This window comes from Staurois parvus, unplaced genomic scaffold (assembly GCF_062004578.1).
Source record: "Staurois parvus isolate SC_StPar_1 unplaced genomic scaffold, SC_StPar_1.0 ptg000831l, whole genome shotgun sequence".
NCBI lineage: Eukaryota > Metazoa > Chordata > Amphibia > Anura > Ranidae > Staurois > Staurois parvus.
Genome location: NW_028318627.1, coordinates 532773 through 553895, shown reverse-complemented (window position 1 = coordinate 553895; position 21123 = coordinate 532773). Strand labels below are relative to the sequence as shown.

The 21123-nt window shown below is 47.6% G+C and overlaps 1 protein-coding gene across 1 annotated transcript in view; it reads left to right on the top strand.

Annotated features, from left to right (window-relative positions):
- The window catches only part of LOC149443808 (protein mono-ADP-ribosyltransferase PARP15-like), a 120287-nt gene that overhangs the window by 74074 nt on the left and 25090 nt on the right, over positions 1–21123 (top strand). The window contains exon 7 of the mRNA XM_089655264.1: positions 20518–20709. Within this exon, the coding sequence (XP_089511390.1) occupies positions 20518–20709 (192 nt within the window). The remainder of the gene's footprint in view (positions 1–20517; positions 20710–21123) is intronic.

Sequence of the window (21123 nt, the reverse complement as noted above, 5' to 3'; positions counted from 1 at the left end):
TTGACAAGATCCTCACGTGTAGTTCTGGGATGATTCCTCACTGTTCTCATGATCATTGACACTCCACGAGGTGAGATCTTGCATGGTGCACCAGACTTAGGGAGACTGACACTTGTTTTGTGTTTCTTCCATTTGTGAATGATTGCACCAACTGTTGTCACCTTCTCACCAAGCTGCTTGGCCATAGTTTGGTAGCCAAGTCCAGCCTTGTGTAGGTCTACCATCTTGTCCCTGACATCCTTGGACAGCTCTTTGGTCTTTGCCATGGTGGAGAGTTTGGAATCTGATGGTTTGATGGCTCCTGTGGACAGGTGTCTTTTATACAGGTAACAACATGAGATTACCAGCACTCCCTTTAAGAGACTGCTTCTAATCTCAGCTTGTTACCTGTATGAGAGACACCTGGGAGCCAGAAATCCTGCTGAATGATAGGGGATCAAATCCTTCTTTCCCTCATGAACATGCAGATCAGTTATCATTTGTTAAACCTGCATTTCTTTTGACTTTTTTGTTGCTATTCTGTGCTATTATTTCCTTCACTGTACACAATGTTGAAAAACAGGTTTTTCTCTTTACATACATGGATGGAGCTGCTAGCAGTCTCCCTCCCTTACATAGTTCCATAGTTAGTCTGGCTGAAAAAGACAAAAGTCCATCCAGTTCAACCATTAAAAAAAAAAAAAAGTTATAATCCTATACCCACCCATGTCAATGGCAACCTTTAGGCAACTGTATTTCAGGTGGCTGAAACTATACAAACTACAAAAACAATTTGGAATTTATTTCCCACCTGACTTTAAAAAAAACTAAATCATGAAGGCTTGTCCTTGGAAACATAAAAATATGCCAAGGTCTTCCATTAATGTTCCAAATACTGAGGCCAAATCTCTGAGAGCAGTAGCTAAATTATTATTATTATTATTATTATAATACAGTATTTATATAGCTCCAAAGGGTTTGCTCAGCGCTGTACAATAGCAAGGTGGACAGAACATGAGACAAAACAGTAACAATACAATACATGAGGGGTTCGAGGGCCCTGCTCTTTCGAGCTTACAATCTAGGAGGGAGGGGAAAGTGGTACAGGAGGAAATGGCTGTGGGGAATTAAGTGGTGGAAAGAGTGGAGGAGGTCAGATGTTAGGTGAGGGTGGGGTAGGCTTCGCTGAAGAGGTGGGTCTTCAGGGTGCACCTGAAGGTGATGAGGGTAAGTGACAGTCTGATGGATTGGGGTAGGGAATTCCAGAGGATGGGGGAGGTCCTGGAGAAATCCTGCAATCGGGTGTGGGAGGAGGAGACCAGGGAGCTAGAGAGTAGGAGGTCCTGTGAGGAGCGAAGGGCACGGGTAGGGTAGTATTTGGGTATCAGGTCGGTTATGTAGTTTGGGGCGGTGTTGTGAATGGCTTTGTAGGTCAGGGTTAGCAGTTTGAATTTGATGCGTTGGGCAATCGGGAGCCAGTGAAGGGATTGGAAGAGGGGGGTGGCGGATGTGGAGCAGTTGGTGAGGTGGATGAGTCTAGCCGCTGAGTTCAGGATCGACTGGAGTGGGGATAGCATTCATTTGGGTAGGCCAGTGGAGGGAGTTGCAGTAGTCCAGGTGTGAGATGATGAGGGAGTGTACGAGTTGTTTGGTAGTGTCTGGGGTGAGGAATGTACATATCCTGGAGATGTTGCAGAGGTGGAGCCTGCATGATCTTGATAGTAATTGGATGTGGGGTAGGAAGGAGAGGTGGGAGTCCAGGGTGACACCCAGGACTTTGGCATGTGGGGTGGGAGTGATGGTGGCATTGTTAGTAGTGATGGAGAGGATGGGGGGGCGTGGGTTGGGGGGAAGACCAGGAGCTCGGTTTTGGACAGGTTAAGTTCGAGGAAATGGAGCGACATCCAGTCTGATATTTTGTTTAGGAGGTGGACGATGCGGGCGGAGAGTGAGGGGGTGAGGTGGGGGGTGGAGAGGTAAATTTGTGTGTCGTCGGCATAGAGGTAGTAATTGAAGCCATGGGAGTATATTAGTTTGCCAAGGGAGGAGGTATAGATGGAGAAGAGGAGGGGTCCGAGGACAGAGCCTTGGGGGACTCCGACAGAGAGGGAGGGTGAGGTGGCAGTGTTATAGGTATAGCTAAATCTTAATGCATGCCAAAGAACTGTAATTGGAAAAACTCATCCCACACGTCCAACTCATCCAACTGTCTATGGACTATCAACAAAATGGTGGTCCATCCCAGTGTAGTATCTTTGCGTATATGAAGACACCTCCATTTTCAGCTCTTTCCGTTGATCCATAAACTGAAGTCTTTCTTGCTTTAGCTGACTATTCTCAGATTGTAACCTCGTTATTTGGGTCTTAAAAGAGACTTGGCTTTGGCTACTGTGGCCTCCATGCCTGGGAGAACTGCCCCACCTTGCAGAGTAAACTTCTTTGCATGTTGGTGCAGTTTTGGGGTACCAAGATTTCCTTTGCTTACTACTATTACCATTAAAGCAATATCATGTGATGGGCCCCAACCTTTCCCAAGCAAAACATCTCAGAACTGGCTTCCCTGAATAAGCCCTTCTCTGAGCACATGACGACTGAGACACATTACAATGGCTGGAATCCCGAGACCTCACACTCTCATTGTCTGAGGAACATTCACCACCAATAGAGTCACTAGATGTGGTCACTGCCACTGCATTGCTATTACAGTCAGACCCATTCTCTATTTCCAAGCCTGAGTCAGTCTCAACAGCTAAAAAACCATTGTCCAATCATCCATCGTAGACCTTACTTGCAGCAACACCAACACTCTGCTTCTGTAGAGACATTATCTCTGCTACACATTGAGAATGGTCAACCTTCGCACGTTCGGAGCCTATCTCCCGTATAGCACACTGGGCATTCCCCCAACATTCATTAACCACTTGCCTACCGGGCACTTCTACCCCCTTCCTTACCAGGCCAATTTTCAGCTTTCAGCGCTGCCGCACTTTGATTGACAATTGCGCGGTCATGCAACATTGTACCCATATGAAATTTTGATCATTTTTTTCTCACAAATAGAGCTTTCTTTTGGTGGTATTTAATCGCCACTGGGCGCTTTACTTTTTGCGCTATAAATTAAAAAAGTGCAAAAAATTTGAAAAAAAAAAAAAAGTTTGTTTCTTTTATAAAATTTTTCAAACAGGTATTTTTTCTCCTTCACTGATTTGCGTTGATGAGGCGGCACTGATGGGCACTGATAGGCGGCACTGATGGGCACTGATAGGCAGCACTAAAGGGCACTGATAGGCAGTACTAATGAGGTGGCACGGATAGGCGGCACTGATAGACAGCACTAATTAGGGGTCACGGATAGGCGGCACTGATATGCAGCACTGATAGGCGGCACTGATAGGTGACACTGATGATGGGTACTGATAGACGGCACTGACTGGCATCACTTCTGGGCACTGACTGGCAGCACTGACTGGCACAACCCCTGGGCACTGACTGGTGGCACTGACTGGCAGCACTGCTGGGCTGCACTGGTGGGTGGCACTGGTGGGCAGCACTGGTGGGTGGGCACAGGTGGGTGGCACTGGTGGGCACAGGTGGGTGGCACTGGTGGGCACAGGTGGGTGGGCACAGGTGGGTGGCACTGCTGGGCACATGTGGGTGGCACTTCTGGGCACAGGTAGGTGGCACTGCAGAGTGGCACAGGTGGGGGCACTGCTGGGCACAGGTGGGGGCACTGCTGGGCACAGGTGGGGGCACTGCTGGGAACGGGTGGGCGGGGCTAGTGGGCGCACTGCTGGGCGGAACTTGCGGGTGTCACTGCTGGGCACCGATCATCAGGGCACTGATCATCAGTGCCCTGATGATCGGTGGCGATCCCCGCTCTGACAACTGCCGGTTCTCGGCAGTACTTTCCTCACGATCTGACAGCGTGAGGAAAGTGCAGCCGAGAACCGGCACTTGCCTTTCCCTGTGATCAGCGTGTCATTGGACACCGCTGATCACGTGGTAAAAGGCCGGTGGGATCGGCCTTTCACCACATCACGTGATCAGCTGTGTCCGTAGGACACAGCGATCACGGAGATCGCCGGGTGCGCGCCCCCTGGGGCGCGCAGGAGAGCGCGTTCTGGGAGGACGTCATATGACGTCCACTCAGAACTGGCCGGCCGCGGTGAAGCCGTCATTCGGCTATGCGCGGTCGGCAAGAGGTTAACAAACATCATCTCATTGCATCATTTTATATTTTCATTAGTAATATGCTTACTGTCTGCGTTAAACACAGCAGCGTGCTGGGCGAGAAATTTCACATTTTCAATTTCAGCTCTTCAGCTTTTAAAAACTCCACCTCACCTTCCAATTTTTGCTTCTGCTGAAAAACAGTTTTGTATTGCCCTCCTGTCCAGCCGGCAGCAGAAATGAGAACATACTTCACCTTATGTGTATTGAGCTTTTTTCCACAAATCTTTTCATTCACCCATTTGTGTGCCTCCCACCACGGGTCAGCAGGTCCTTGTATACCTTGAACAATAGCCTCAGTGTCCTTTACTTGGGCAACCTTTTCCAAAATTCCCTCCATTATTGAGATACAGAAATATGCTCAGCACAAGGTCACCAAAGCAAGAGTAATGCCACCAAACACTGCTTGTTGCACAATACACTTTAACACCCAATACAAAAAAAAGAAAAAAATGCACTTATACTCTCAACAAAAGTAACAACTATCTATAGAACAATTAATAATCAAAACACCCATCTGGTAATAAGGAACAAGGTACACTCACCAACTGCTTGGGCTCCTAGACTTATGATCTTCTCCAGGTCCTTCTTGGGCCCTCACGGTCTTCTGCCACCTCATGGGATCATTGAATTCTTCTTCTGGTACACAGCACAGTCCTTTTTTTCAGTTTTCCAGCCTCCAGATAATAATTCTGGGGTACAATTTGTGAATCAGACTCTTTAAGTCACCACCAGACTTTTGAGTCACAGCACAGCTTCACGGTCCACCTCACAGGACTGTTGTCATCACCGAATTCTGTTACTGAATCCGAAAATGCTCTTCTGGTCACTTGGACGGCACCAATATGTTGTCTTATATTAATAATACAACAGTTCTTTTGTCAGAGAGATGAATTGCCCGTAGCGAAAAGCAAGAAAAATAAAATAGCGCAGGGCAGACATGACTAGGTTAAGAGGGGTTAGGAAAGACAGGAAAGGGTTAAGAGAAAAATAGGTGGGAGTTAGAAAATGGACAGGTTACCTAATTGACTGGAATGCAGGGTGGGGTCTTCAGCACCTTTGGGTGTGGTTGTGGGGGGTCATCCTATTCAATCCAGGAGATGGCAGCAGTGGAGTGAGCTTCTACAGGAGATCGAGGAGCTGTGGTGCCCGGGACTTCCATATTTGGCATGGTGGATCTGGAGGGGCTGATGTCCCAGCTGCTGGAGGCTGATGCTTCCCAGGGCACTGCCTGGCTGCAGAGTCGGGTCTCTGCTTTGCTGGGTGACCTGGGATCAGGGTTGGCAGCAGGGGGGCAGGAGTGCCGACACGCTCGTAGGTTTCGGTATCCGGAGCGATTCAGTCTGGGCTCCTCCCCCAGAGTGCGGTGCCAACCTGGGAGCCCCGTTCAGGACCCTCCAGGCCTGCCAGCAGGGTGCTCTCCTGCCTCTGCTGGCAACATGACTTGGAGGAATCCCCATCCATGGTGGAGCTCGGCAGGGGGAGGGCCTCGTGGTAGTAGTCCCTCTCCCCACGTGCTTGGCGGAGTGGTCGGCATGGCAACGGTTCCTCTGCTGATGAGGTGCCAGTCAGGGAGGAGGCACGGCAAGGGAGACGTTTGGCTGTGGCCGCTGGTCTATCCCCTCCTGCGGTCTCCCAGGAGTGTCGGGTGCCTCGGCTGGGAAGTCAGAGACGGAGCAGAGCTGGGCGGAGAGCAGCAGGGCGCGTGGCTGGACGGAGATCTGGGACTTCGATGGGTGGGTCTGGTGCCGAGAGGTGGAGTCGTGAGCGGCACAGACCAGCGGGATCTGTGGCTCCTGGAGCTGGGAGGCCGTCCTACCTGCGAAGAGAGGTGGACAGTTCTGTGGGTGAGCTGTCTGTATCTGAGGCGGGTGTGCGGATCGGCGGCGGTGGAGTCTGGACCTGCGGCTGATGGGACCTCTCCTGGGCAGCCTGGTGAGTTTAATGTTTCTTGTTCTTCTTTTTCTGTTTGTTCTGCTCCGCGAGATTTGTTGGGTGGTGGGTTTGCCCCTTTGGTGGCATCCGTTGTATCCGTTCTGGATGGCGGTGCGGCCTCTGCCCCCCAGGTGGCAGACGGGGCTGACTTGAGGCCGAATTGCAGGCAACTTGGGTTTTGTCAGCAGTCGGCCTGCGTCCGCTGGATTGGCATGCCTGGTATGTTGTGGGGTCATGTGCTCCCTGAGATGCATAGTTTTGCTCGTCTGGACCGGCCGCCTAATGTGCTGTTGCTCCATGTTGGCGGCAACGATTTGGGGATTAGGTCCATGCAGGCGCTGTTCTGGGATGTCAAATTGGATTTTCTTCAGTTGCAGAGGGAATTTCCGGACACGATTGTTGTGTGGTCCGACATGATCGCCCGCACTTCTTGGCATTTGGCTATACCGGTGGAGCGGCTTAACAAGGCCCAAATCAAAGTTAATCAGGAGGTGGGTAGGTTTGTTATCCGGGCTGGTTGTTCAGCATTGGGAGTTGGAAGTTGACACTTGGTGGTACCTTCGTGGTGATGGTATGCATCTGAATGCCGTGGGGACAGATTTATGGTCCCTGGGTTTGCAGGATGGCTTCCAGCATGCTGTTCGGGTGTGGCGTGGCACGCATGGGTAAGGGCTTATCCAGCGTGCTGTGGCAGTTGTTGGTCTTTTAAGCTAATGGTTGGGACCCATCAGTGGTATGGTGTGCCGGGTGCATTCCGTTTAACCGAGGTGTAACTGGAAGGTGGGTTCTGCACTGCAGATGGTGCGTTTGGTCTCCGAGCTGGTGTGTTGCGGCTGGAGGCTTAGTATTAATAATATGGTTAAGGTTCCTCAGGGGATATCGGTTTTGTTTGGTGCCTGCGAAGACCAACAACTTCTCCTGTATGTTTCTGTTTTAAGGGATGTTTTTGTGTATTAAAGTTGAATTGTTAAGAAAAGGCCGTGTTGGCCATTTTACTCCAACGGTGTTTTGGTTTTACTTTATTGGTATGTAAGGGTGTATGTGTGAGAGAGAGACGGTGGTGTTGGGGGTCTTAACTAGCATATCTCTTATACACTAGTCAAGACAAGGCAGATGAATACTTCTAGATATTACAACGAACAAACAGCCCTCAGAGTCCCATTTAAGATCCTTCATATCAAGCATGGAGATCCTACACCGTCCATCATATGTCCGATCTGTAATATGCACAGAGGTGAGGCTTCCATGCGTGCAATAATGGGAGTTATGACCTATACCTGTGCTCCCATATTAATGACATGACCAGGGGAGTAAAGATGGCTTGTAAGTGCCACTAAACCAACACCTACCCCCCCATACTTAACCCCTCCCACCTTTAAGAGATACAGACGCCGGGAGGCGGGGCGGTTGGGGCGTGGTTTAGGAATCATGTGACCGCCGTGATGACGCGTCACGGCGGTCGCATGATTGGGAAAGGTCCCAATCAAGAGAGCGGACCGGGACCTTTCCGTGAGCAACACACATGTGTGCTGGGAGCTCGCAGGGCGCGCGCTCTCAGCACATATGTATTTAGTTCCATGGACGCAAATGTGCGGCCGCTCTGTGTCTAGGCCCAGACGCCGGGCAGCCGCACATTTGTGTGCGGCCAGCGCAAAGGGGTTAACCTAAGTAACCACACTCACAACAGATGGAGTTAATGGACCAACACCGGCCTTTTATTACAACCATCAATAAATAACATTTTTTAAATAACAGAAAACACAATATAACACACGTTCCTGCAAGGTCCCAGTAGGCATCAAGAAAAACGAATACCTGCGTCCTGCTTAACTAGGCCTCCAGCCGCAACATCACTGACTCGGAGATACCACCGCAGATACTCCCACCAGAACAACTGGAAGCCGTACCTCAGATGGGTTCCTACAAAATGCCTTTTCTTGTGCCCACATTAACCAACAAGGACCTTGCACCCCACTGGATGTCCTCCAGCACCAATATGGCACAACCACCAGCAAGACAAACCATCAAACAATGGGCAGGAGGGAAGTTTGCCCTTGTGAAAACTCTCTTCAAACTGAAAAAACCCCTGCCACACCCTGTAAGACCACCCCCTGTGGCTCCCCCCACTCCTTCCTTAACTATTTTAACTCCCCCTTATGCTAATATGACTCTGCCCATCCCAACCCCCTTTAACCCCTGTCAAGCCGGCCCTTCACGTCTTCTTTTCTTCTTACTCTGGGCCTTCCTAGAAGAAGCTCCTCTCCCAGCCAAAATAACTTCCCTTGAAATACATTGTACTGGAGAGGTTTCTGATTGGCTGACATAACACTTTTGATCTTACATGAAAAGTCTTCACTTGTCATTACTATAGATAACAATTAGGGTCACTATAGTGTTTACCAGATAATCAAGTCATTTGTAACGGAACCGGACCCCGACTGCACTGGGGTATTTCCGTTAGACTCCGGCTTCCCTGTCCAAACACAGATCCACGGACACCACTTGTAACGGAACCGGAACCCAGGCCGCACTGAGTTTTTCCGTTATCCTGCAGCTTCCCCTGTCCAAACACCATCCACGGACCACACCCTTGAAATCCCTCAGGAAATAGACAGCACCCAGCTCTTCTTAAAACAGGAAGCCAACTCTCTTTATTTTAACACAAAACACAGGATATATACAGAGGGTGGGGAAACACAACCAAGAACAGGAAATACATCATCACCCCGCCCCATCCCACCAAGACAAAGAACAATGGGATGAAGCACAAGGCAAAGGACATTGACCAACCCCCACACCAATACACAAACAGTACATCCCATAATAGTTTGCTGGACAGGAAGACACAGCACAATGGGGGGTAGCACATAGCAAACAGACAATGGACAACCATGTGACCGAGAACAAAGGAACACACACTATACACAAGACTCAGACATTCACATACACACCCTGTACCCCTTAACAGGCACAGGGTGCCTTAAACATAATGGGAATTTGGGAAGATGATACAGAGGTCCCCCCACCCCCAAAAGTCACTCCCGTCACACCACTCTTGAACGAAAACCAGGAAATAGACTCCTTTATTTTAACACAGACACAAGGTATATACATTCAAGGGAACAATTCTCCCCTCCCTGCATAATGACACAGGGCGGGGCAAACCAAATCTAGCAACAAGAAACAGGCAGCAGACACCCCCCACCAAGCCAGTACACAAATACATACATCCCATAATAGTTTGCTCCCAAGCAAGACACACAATAGAACAATGGGATGCATCACATAACACCAAACAATCCACAACCCCCCACCTGTGGCAGGCGCAGCACCATGTAGTGCCTAGTGCGCTGTGACATTAGAACAATGATGCAATTGCTGTTTCTTTGTTTGATTAGACTGACTTTACTCTGTAATTCCTCCAATGCCGCTCTATGGATGCAGGAGGTTTAAAGAGCACACCGAATACTTTAGTTAACTTCTTTAATAACTTCAATCTTCTTCATATAACGGCTTACAATGGCTTGTTTCGTTTATCTTACAGTAGCTTGATTCGATTCATATTACATGCTTAATTTCGTTTACGATTACTCTACAATGACTTGTTTCGGTGGAACTACAAGTAAACACATATAACAGATTTTACATACAGATCTACTTGCACTGCTAAACAATAGAGGAACACACAAGTGCATTAAATACCTATTTGGCCTTCTCTGCTTCCATAGAGCTTCTCTGACTGGAACTTTGTCTTTCTCCTCTTCTGTCTGGTGAGCAAATGACTCTAGAACATTCTAGCAGGGAGTTTTACACAGGCACAAATGTGAAACTGGCTGGGATTGGTTAAGGCTCTGTACAGTGTGAGGATGGCTGTGATTGGCTCACCCATATACTGACTCTTAAAGGCATATTTTCCCTTTCTGCTTCTGCTAACACAATGAATATATAAATGTCAAATAACATTCAAAGACATAAATTACAGCAATGATTCTGCTTTTAGCTTTTACATATACACATATACACTGTACTGAGGTTATTGGCAGGTTTGGTATACACATATATGTGACCCATATCAGCAACCTAGGACCGGTCTTAGCTGGCCAGCTATACCACCTATCTCCTAGACACGTCTACACAATATTAGGACATCTCACCCTGCACCCCTAACAGGCACAGGGTGACTTACACATAAGAGGGATATGGGGAGCTGAGACATGGGTCTCCCCATCCCTTCAAAGTGAGCTGTGTTCCATAGGCCCCCCACCCAAAGTTACTCCCATCACATCATCCTTCCACCATTTCCCTAATTACCATGAATAAATACTTCTTGTATGGTCCAATCACATTCTATATCATCCTTAACCATTAGCCACCCGGCCAATGGCCATTTGGCGGCTTGAAAAGCGCTGCAGCTTTCCGGGTGCACGCCATCTGGCGTGCTCCCGCACATGCGTGGTTTGCGCGGTTGCAGAGCGACGCAGCAGTGCGATCTGTCACCGCCCGTGCACCTCGGACACGGCCGATGACAGATCCGAGTACCGGCTCCCGTTGCCGGTACCATGTGACCTGCTGTGACCAATCACAGCAGGTCACATGACAGTTGTATACATTGGATGGCTTCATTCATGATGCCATCCATTGTATACTAGTGCCTAGCTGTGAATGGTCACAGCTAATCACATGCACATGTCATGTGATTAGCTGTGACCAAATCACAGCTAAGCACAAAAAAAAAAAAAAAAGCTGAATGAATCGATGTCATTCAGGTAAATGCTTGCTGATAGCAAAGTAATTCTTTGCTATAAGCAAATTGTGTAAAAAAAAAATTGTGTAAAAAATTGTGTAAAAAAAAAAAATACTGATCACTTCCCCAAAGTAGTACAATGTTACTATGGTAACATTGTACTATTTTGGTCATAGTAAAATATGAAAAAAAATCTTTAAAAAAAAAAAAAAATGTAATAAAAAATTAAATATAATAAAAAAAAAAATATATATATATATATATTTTTTTTTTCATACTGTCACCAGTCAGTATCCCTGTTCACCGCCATGCCAGTTATATGATGACGCTGTACTGCACTGGTGACAGTATGTAAAAAAAAAATAGTGAAAATAATTTTTTTAATTTTTTCATTTTCCGAAAAATTATGACAAAAAAATACAACTTCAAAAAACTCGCAATGCCTCTTATGAAGTACGCCGGACTGTCTACTCTGCAAAAAGGGGTCATTTGGGGGATATCTGTACTGTCCTGACATTTGGGGGATATCTGTACCGTCCTGACATTTGGGGGATATCTGTACTGTCCTGACATTTGGGGGATATCTGTACCGTCCTGACATTTGGGGGATATCTGTACCGTTCTGACATTTGGGGGATATCTGTACCGTCCTGACATTTGGGGGATATCTGTACCGTCCTGACATTTGGGGGATATCTGTACCGTCCTGACATTTGGGGGATATCTGTACCGTCCTGACATTTGGGGGATATCTGTACCGTCCTGACATTTGGGGGGATATCTGTACCGTCCTGACATTTGGGGGATATCTGTACCGTCCTGACATTTGGGGGATATCTGTACCGTCCTGACATTTGGGGGATATCTGTACCGTCCTGACATTTGGGGGATATCTGTACTGTCCTGACATTTGGGGGATATCTGTACTGTCCTGACATTTGGGGGATATCTGTACTGTTCTGACATTTGGGGGATATCTGTACTGTCCTGACATTTGGGGGATATCTGTACTGTCCTGACATTTGGGGGATATCTGTACTATTCTGACATTCTTGGACCTCAAGAAATTAGATTGGCCGTCAGTACTTCAGGATTGATCAATATTCAGATCTATACCATAGTTTGTGAACTCTATAACTTTCCTACAAACTAAATAATACATCCTAATTTGGGTTATTTTCACCAAAGACATGGAGCAGAATACATCTCGGCCTAAATTTATGAAGAACAATTATTTATTTGTAAACTTTTATAACAGGAACAAAGAAAGATTTGTTTTTTTTTCAAAATTTTTGGTCTTTTTTTGTTAATTTAGCAAAAAATAAAAACCCCAGCGGTGATTAAATACCACCAAAAGAAAGCTCTAGTTGTGTGAAGAAAATTATCAAATTTTAGTTTGGGTACAATGTTGTATGACCGCGCAATTGTCATTCAAAGTGTGAGAGCGCTGAAACCTGAAAACTGGCCTGGGGGCAGGAAGGGGGAAAATTGCCCGGTATGGAAACGGTTAAACATGTAAACAATGTACCTTCTGAAAAGTAATCCTTTCCAGTCTGACGGAGCGATCTGCATTTTATCACCCTAGGCAAGTTTGCAAATTACTCCTTTGAAATGTAACAAGTTGCCCCCCCCCCCCCCCCCCCGAGTGCCGAGGTGATCTTCATAAAATGAACATAGTAAGGAGTCCTCGGCTATCCTTTTGTTGTGTACAATACATCTAGCTCAGTCCTAGAATACACCACAAACACCATATATATATAATTACAATATAACCAAAACAAACTCCTCTATTTTCCTGCAGAATCACTAAAATGTGCCGGAACAATACTCACCTGTCTGCATTCCTCACATCCAGCCCAGTGTTTCACCTTCTCCTGTGTCCTCCTGAGCTGTCTTGTGGCATTGGATCAACAAATGAGTGATGAGGATTATTCCAGACAAAACTTACTGTGGAACGTATGGTTACTTTGCATGGAATGTAGGGTGTAAGGCAGAGGCATAGCTTGAAGCTTGTGGGCCCCAATGCAAACATTGACATTATGAGGGGTTTCCACCATCCCTGTGCTGCGTTCCCAGGTCTATACACCCGCTGTGCCCATTATGAGGGGTTCCCACCATCCCTGTGCTGAGTTCCTGGGTCTGTACACCTACTGTGCCCATTATGAGGGGTTCCCACCATCCCTGTGCTGAGTTCCTAGGTCTGCTACTGGGCTCAGAAGCAATTCATAAATGTATCAATAAATTATACTCACAAGAGTAGCAGTAAAAAAGGCATAAAACATCCAAAACCAACACAGGGCTAGAAGACACGTACAAGTTCCATCTGGAAGGGAACTTGACCAAGAGTTTATCTATGAAACTGGATAAACTGGATGTTTTATACCGTTTTTACTGCTACTCTTGTGAGTATAATGTATCAATACATTTATGAATTGCTTACTGAGGTAATGCGCAAGCTCGTGCGCTTTGTATTTTGTTCTCTACTACAGTCTATATTGAGCTCTCCCGGCTTCAGAAGGTGTTAGAGCCGCACAACCATTGATCGGTGTTGGATGAACATTAAGCATTTTATTTGATTGGCCTTCTTCTGATCTGGGTCCCAGGAGGTGTTGGATGTATGTCGACTGGGCTCAGAGGGAAGGGCCCTTTCCAGGGGGGGAAAAGGGGACCATTCATGGTTTCTTGCATCGGTGCTCTGAAGGTTCTAGTTACGCCACTGTGTATCAAACAACTTGGAGTATCAAATGATAGAATTGCACCAATAAAGATGCATGTGTCTGCTGGACACTGGATTCGAGTTTTAGGCCCCATGTACACGGGACGTTTCTGAATGATGGAAACTGACTGCTGGAAAACATAGGTTAAAAACATCTGTTTAGCCGCGTTTGCATACCGCGTTTCTGTGCGTTTAGAAGCATTTTTAAAGATAAGCACAGGAGAACCACCCAAATACCCAGAATGCACTGAAAAGTGGTAAATTATGAACTATTACAGACTGTTTCAGAAAAATACAGAGAGTAGAAGCAGAGACCGCAGTATGTGTTGATATTAGCTGAGGTGTGAGTTGCTCATTAACATTTCTTTTGTTTCCAAAAGTGGGAAAGGTGACTGGTGGAGTCATTAAGGTCACCTGGCAGGGGGTCTTCATGAGGAATTTGAGGTGTGAATGGTCATTAACATATTGTTTGTTTCCATGGGTAGGAGAGGTCTGAGGTATGAATGGGCATTAACATATCTTTTGTTTACATGGGTAGGAGAGGTCTGAGGTATGAATGGACATTAACATATCTTTTGTTTCCAAGGGTGGGAGAGGTCTGACATGTGAATGGTCATGAATATATCTTTTTTATCCAAGGGTGGGAGAGATCTCACATGTGAATGGTCATGAATATATCTTTTGTTTCCAAGGGTGGGAGAGGTCTGAGGTGTGACTGGTCATTAATACATATTTTGTTTCCAAGGGTGGGAGAGGTCTGACGTGTGAATGGTCATTAATATATCTTTTGTTTCCAAGGGTGGGAGAGGTCTGACGTGTGAATGGTCATTAATATATCTTTTGTTTCCAAGGGTGGGAGAGGTCTGAGGTGTGAATGGTCATTAACATATCTTTTGTTTCCAAGGATGGGAGACCTCTGAGGTGTGAATGGTCATTAATATATCTTTTGTTTCCAAGGGTGGGAGAGGTCTGAGGTGTGAATGGTCATTAATATATCTTTTGTTTCCAAGGGTGGGAGACTTCTGATGTGTGAATGGTGAATGGTCATTAATATATCTTTTGTTTCCAAGGGTGGGAGAGGTCTGAGGTGTGAATGGTCATTAATATATCTTTTGTTTCCAAGGGTGGGAGACTTCTCATGTGTGAATGGTCATTAATATATCTTTTGTTTCCAAGGGTGGGAGAGGTCTGAGCTGTGAATGGTCATTAACATATCTTTTGTTTCCAAAGGTGGGAGAGGTCTGAGGGAGGTGTGAATGGTCATTAACATATCTTTTGTTTCCAAGGGTGGGAGAGGTCTGAGGTGTGAATGGTCATTAACATATCTTTTGTTTCCAAGGGTGGGAGAGGTCTGAGGTGTGAATGGTCATTAACATATCTTTTGTTTCCAAGGGTGGGAGAGGTCTGAGGTGTGAATGGTCATTAACATATCTTTTGTTTCCAAGGGTGGGAGAGGTCTGAGGTGTGAATGGTCATTAACATATCTTTTGTTTCCAAGGGTGGGAGAGGTCTGAGGTGTGAATTGGTCATTTCAATGTGTGACAAGCTTGGTAGGAACATCCTGTGTTCAGTGTTTTGTCCATCTGAGCACCCTGAAAATGCTTTGCATGCATTTTTCATGCTGAAAAAAATGGCTCTGGACAGTATCGGAACTGGAAGAATTAAAAAAAGAAATTTCAAACACAAATGCTTATAAATGCGATTTGCAGCGTTTAGACACATTTACAAGCATTTTGCATTTGAATTGCTGATAAAATCAACGTCTGAATGCAAGTTTGTTGCATTAAAAAAAATAACTGTAAACTCAACTGCCTGTAAATGACTGTAAAGGACGATGTGTACACGGACACATAGGAAAACATTAGGGAGAGTTCAGGGGCTGCTGAACAAAACGCTGTGCAGCTCCTGAACGTGTGTTTATCAGCCGCAGTGTACATGAGGCCTTAATGTTTGTCTTGTGGACATTTAATAGATAACACTTTGGTGATTTATATTTGTGACGGGTGTGACTTTGGGTGGGGGGCCCATGGAACACAGCTCACTTTAGAGAGGTGGGGAGACCCCTGTCTCAACTCCCCATATCCGTCCTATGTGTAAGTCACCCTGTGCCTGTTATTATTATTATTATTACTATTACATCGAGTTTATATAGCGCCAAAGGGTTTGCTCAGCGCTGTACAATGGGGGGGGGGGCAATACATGAAACAGCACAGCAACAACAAACAGCACACGAGGGGTTAGAGGGCCCTACTCTTTCGAGCTTACAATCTAGGAGGGGGGGATAGTGGTAGAGGAGGAAGTGGCTGTGGGGGATGGAGTGGTAGGAGGAATGAAGGAGAACGGCTGTTAGGTGAGGGTGGGGTAGGCTTCCCTGAAGAGGTGGGTTTTCAGGGAGCGCCTGAAGGTGAGGAGGGAAGGTGACAGTCTGATGGATTGGGGTAGTGAGTTCCAGAGGATGGGGGAGGACCTGGAGAAGTCTTGCAGTCGTGCATGAGAGGAGGAGACCAGGGAGCAAGATAGAAGGAGGTCCTGTGAGGAGCGAAGGGTACGGGAAGGGTGTTACTTGGGAATCAGGTTGGTGAGGTAGTTAGGGGCAGTGTTGTGAATGGCTTTGTAGGTCAGAGTTAGTAGTTTGAATTTGATGCGTTGGGCAATGGGGAGCCAGTGGAGGGAGAGGCAGAGGGGGGTGGAGCCAGTGGAGGGAGAGGCAGAGGGGGGTGGCAGAGGTGGAGCGGTTGGTGAGGTGGATGAGTCTAGCCGCTGAGTTCAGGATGGTCTGAAGCGGGGAGAGCCTGCACTGGGGTAGGCCGATGAGGAGGGAGTTGCAGTAGTCCAGGCGTGAGATAATCAGGGAGTGTACGAGTAGTTTAGTGGTGTCTGGGGTAAGGAAGGAGCGTATCTTGGTGATGTTGCGGAGATGGAGCCTGCATGAGTTTGTAAGTGATTTGACGTGAGGTTGGAAGGAAAGGTTTGAGTCCAGAATGACGCCAAGGACTTTGGCTTGCTGGTAAGGATTGATGGTGGTGTTGTTGGTAGTGATGGATAGGATGGGGGGGGCATGGGCAGGGGGAAAGACGAGGAGCTCGGTTTTGGAGAGGTTAAGCTTGAGGAAATGGAGCGACATCCAGTCTGAGATGTCGTTTAGGAGGTGAGTGATGCAGGCGGAGACTGAAGGGGTGAGGTGAGGGGTGGAGAGGTGTCATCAGCGTAGAGGTGATAGTTGAAGCCATGGGATTGTATGAGTTTGCCAAGGGAGGATGTGTAGATGGAGAAGAGAAGGGGCCCGAGGACAGAGCCTTGGGGGACCCCAACAGAGAGGGGGAAGGAAGGGGAGGTGGCACCATTTTGGAAACGCTGAAGGAGCATCGGGATAGGTAAGAGGAGAACCAGGAGAGAGCGGTGTCTTTGATGCCAAGGGAGAGTAGTTTATTAAGGAGGAGGGGGTGGTCGACTGTGTCGAAGGCCGTGGAAAGGTCGAGGAGGAGGAGGACAGAGTAGTCACCTTTGGCTTTGGCGGTTAGCAGGTCGTTTGTGATTTTGAGGAGGGCGGTTTTGGTGGAGTGTTGGGGACAGAAGCTGGACTGTAGTGGATCAAGGAGGTTGTTGTCAGTTAGGTGGGCACTTAGGCGATCGTAGACTAAGCGCTCAAGGAGCTTGGAAGTGAGTGGCAGCAGGGAGATGGGTCTAAGGTTGTTTGGGTCAGTGGGGTCCAGGGAGGGCTTTTTAAGTATGGGGGTGATGTGCGCATGCTTTAGGGGGGAGGGGAATGTACCAGTAGAGAGGGAGAGATTGAAGATGTGGGTGAGGGAGCGGATGAGGGAAGAGGGGGGTGACCGGAGGAGATGAGAGGGGATAGGGTCCAGGGGGCAGGTAGTGAGGCGGGCTTCTGAGAAGACCCTGGTGACTTCCTCAGAAGTAGCAGGGCAGAAGGAGTACAGTGCTGGGGGGCGTTGCGGTAAACAGGGCCTTGGGTGTGGTGGGGGGCAGCGCTGTTGCGAGGACAGAGGGGGGAGAGATGAGGGTGTGATGGGGGGGGCTAGGTGGGGAGGTAGATTGCGAGTTGACTATGTCCTTACGGATTGCGTCAATCTTGTTGTGGAAATGATTGGCAATCTCGTGGGCAGTGAGTGAGGTACTGAGTGGAGGAGGGGGGGGAGCGAGCAGGGAGTTGAAGGTGGAGAAGAGCCGGCGAGGACAGGAGGAGAGGGTGTTGATGAGGGTTACGAAGTAGGCCTGCTTGGTGGCATGGAGGGAGGAGGTGTAAGTGAGGAAGGCAGATTTGTAGAGGGAGAATGCACGAGGGGACCTGGTTTTGCGCCATAGTCTCTCCAGCGGCGTTTGAGGCATTTAGTATGGTCGTTTTGCCATGGTTGAAGTGGTCTAGGTTTGATGTTACGTGTGGTTAGGGGTGCCAGAGAGTCTAGGGCAGCTGACAGTGAGTCATTGTACATGGTGGTGGCTAGGTCAGGACATGACAGTGGGAGGATGCTGTTGTGTAGGCGGTTGTCAGCTGAGTGCAGGGGGGCCGGGTTCAGGTTGCGGAGGTTGCGGCTGGAGATGGTTTGGCGCTTTGGGGGGGGGGGAGTTAGGGGAAGGGGAGACAGGGAACGTGAGGAGGTAGTGGTCGGAGAGAGGGAAGGGGGTGTTAGTGAACTGGTTGAGGGTACAGAGGTGGGAGAAAACGAGGTCCAGGTTGTTCCCATTAATGTGGGTGTAGGATTGAGTGTACTGTGTGAGCGCGAAGGAGGAGGTTAGATTAGGGTACAGGGTGAGATGTCCTGATATGGTGTAAACATGTATAGGTGGGGTGTGGGGGGTTGTGGATTGTTTAATGCCATGTGGTGCATCCCATTGTTCTATTCTGTGTCTTGCTTGGGAGCAAACTATTATGGGATGTATATGTTTGTGTATTGGCTTGGTGGGGGGTGTCTGCTGATGTGTCTCTGGTTGCTAGATTTGGTTTGCCCCACCCTGTGTCATGCAGGGAGGGGGGGTTGTTCCCTTGAATGTTTGTATCTTGTGTCAGTGTTAAAATAAAGTAGTCTATTTCTTGAATTATTTCAAGTCTGGTCTCCTCTAGTTTAGTATGGTCAGCAGTGGTGTCCGGAGATCTGTGTTTGGACAGGGAAGCCGGAGTCTAACGGGAATACCCCAGTGCAGTCAGGGTCTGGTTCCGTTACAATATTCATTACAAGTATATTTTGCTTGCAGCGCTGCAATGGTGGTATCAATCTCAGGGAGAATCTACAACACTAGGAGTGTATTTATTGGATATTTGTTTTTGTTTTGGAGCACTTTTGCATTTTATTTATATGAATTGTTTTATACGTTTTACAATATTGATTAGCACTTTATTTGTATCTATTATTTGTGCAGATAACTGTATTTTCCTGGTTTGAAAAAAGATGACCTTATTTATCAATGTCTCTACAGGTATTAGAGCATTTGGTGTGCGTTTAGATATTGTAGGTGGGGACGCAGTAGTATGTGAGGAGCTGCTCGCTTGTGAAGTGGTTCAGTTGGGAGTGGTGGAGCACAGGAGACTTTCTTCCTTAGCATTCGTAACATATCACTTTTCAGGGAGGTGATTCTATAAAGAAAACAACGCCAGCTTTAGAACGGCTGTAATGCTCCATGTACTTTGTAAGCAGTCAACTAGTTCTACCAGTCTCTTGGAATTGTGCTTTAGGGTCCGTTCACATGGGGCGGACCTGGTAGCGTATCCACTCGCTCAGCGGGGGATCATCTCTGCTGAGCAAGCGGACACAGACACAGGCTGCTGGCTTCAGTGGGCGGGTGGAAACGGATTGCCTGTCTGTTTCCATCTGACCCGATCCGACGGACAGAAAGGGAATTGGATCCTCATCCGGCCCTTTTTCGCGACTCGCATTGGATGGGATGTCTGCAGGGGCGGACTGACCATTTGGAAACTCGGGCACTGCCCGAGGGCCCGGGGTCAGTAGGGGGCCCCATGAGATGCCCCTGGTACCTTTTTCATAGGCTTTTTGAGTTTGGGCAAGGACACAGGGGCCCCATGATCCCCTGTTGCCCAGGGGCCCCATGAGTTGTCAATCCGCCCCGCCTGTGTGTTTACACCCGCCGCTCCATAGAAGAGAACAGAGGTACCGATTGGATCCCCTTGAAAAGCGGGCAGGTGGACCCGGTCAGAACTGGAAGAAAGCACACAGGCGACGCAAACACCTAGCGCATTATCCAAGGTTTATTAAAAAGCATAAAAAGACAAAAATATATATATATATACTCACAAACATAACGCATATATAGAGCCTATAAGGCCATGGAGATGGCAGAGTGTCCGGCTGGTGGTGCGGTCGGCCTGTTGACGTATTTCGGGGATGAATCCCTTTCCTCAGAGCTAAGAGCTCGTCCATGAAATGCTTCAACAGCACCACCAGTAGGACACTCTGCCTTCTCCGTGGTCTTATAGGCTCTATATATGCGCTATGTTTGTCAGTGTGTATATATATATATATATATATATATGTCTTTTTATACTTTTTAATAAACCTTGGGTAATGCGCTAGGTGTTTGCACCACCTGTGTGCTTTCTTCCAGTTCGTTGATCTCCCCATCTGAGGAGGGTTGCATCTCTGGAACGTTATCCATAGGTCATTCAAACACTGGATTCCCTGGCCTTCCCCTGACATTGGCTCCCTCAAGGCTCTGGAGAGTTAACGCTTCTGTCCGCTTTGGACCCGATCGGAACGTCCGCATGGAAGGAAGCAGAAGTAAGTAGCAGAAGGAGCTTCATACACCATCAGCTTTGTACAGCAGAGCCTCCGGAGGTCAGGTCCCTCTGAGTAATGTCCTTTACTTTTATGTTTAATGAAGCAAAAGTTACATTTTGTGGTCAGTAGATATCTATGGTGAACATTTCGTCTCGTTGATACAGGTGCGGGGGAATTAGCCGCCTCCACAGCGGCCGACTCAATCCTGGATGGTTTGGAGGAGTTCATCAAATCTACATCAGTCTGTTCTCTTCAGACGGTGAAAGTGGTTCTGTTCCAGCAACAGTTGCTGAGTGATTTCCACAGGAGCATGAAGAAGAAAGAAGCCATGTCCCTCTTCTACGCTAGAATCACCGGTGAGTGGGGTGAGAGTTCAGGATGGCCGACTGAACAAGAAAGGGGAAGAAACACTTCTGTACTGTATGTAGGAGGAGCTCAGGATCCTGGAAGAACGAGCAATTAAAGTACCAGAATGTCATATTCAAGTCCAAATATAAGTTTGCTACAATTATAGGTTGATTGCAAAGCCAACACATTTCAGGGGTTGTAACGTCATTCCCTACATTGGGGCTTAAAGCGGAGCTCCACCCAAAAGGGGAAGTTCCGCTTTATCCTTGCAATGTCAAACATAAACGCACAGCGAGTCATACCAAACGCACAGATTTCTGAACCCCCTCATGCTACTCTAGATACCATTTTTTAGACCCATGACCAACTTAAACGACACCTCCGCCTCACACATGGACCATTGTCCATCAGGGCCCCTCCTG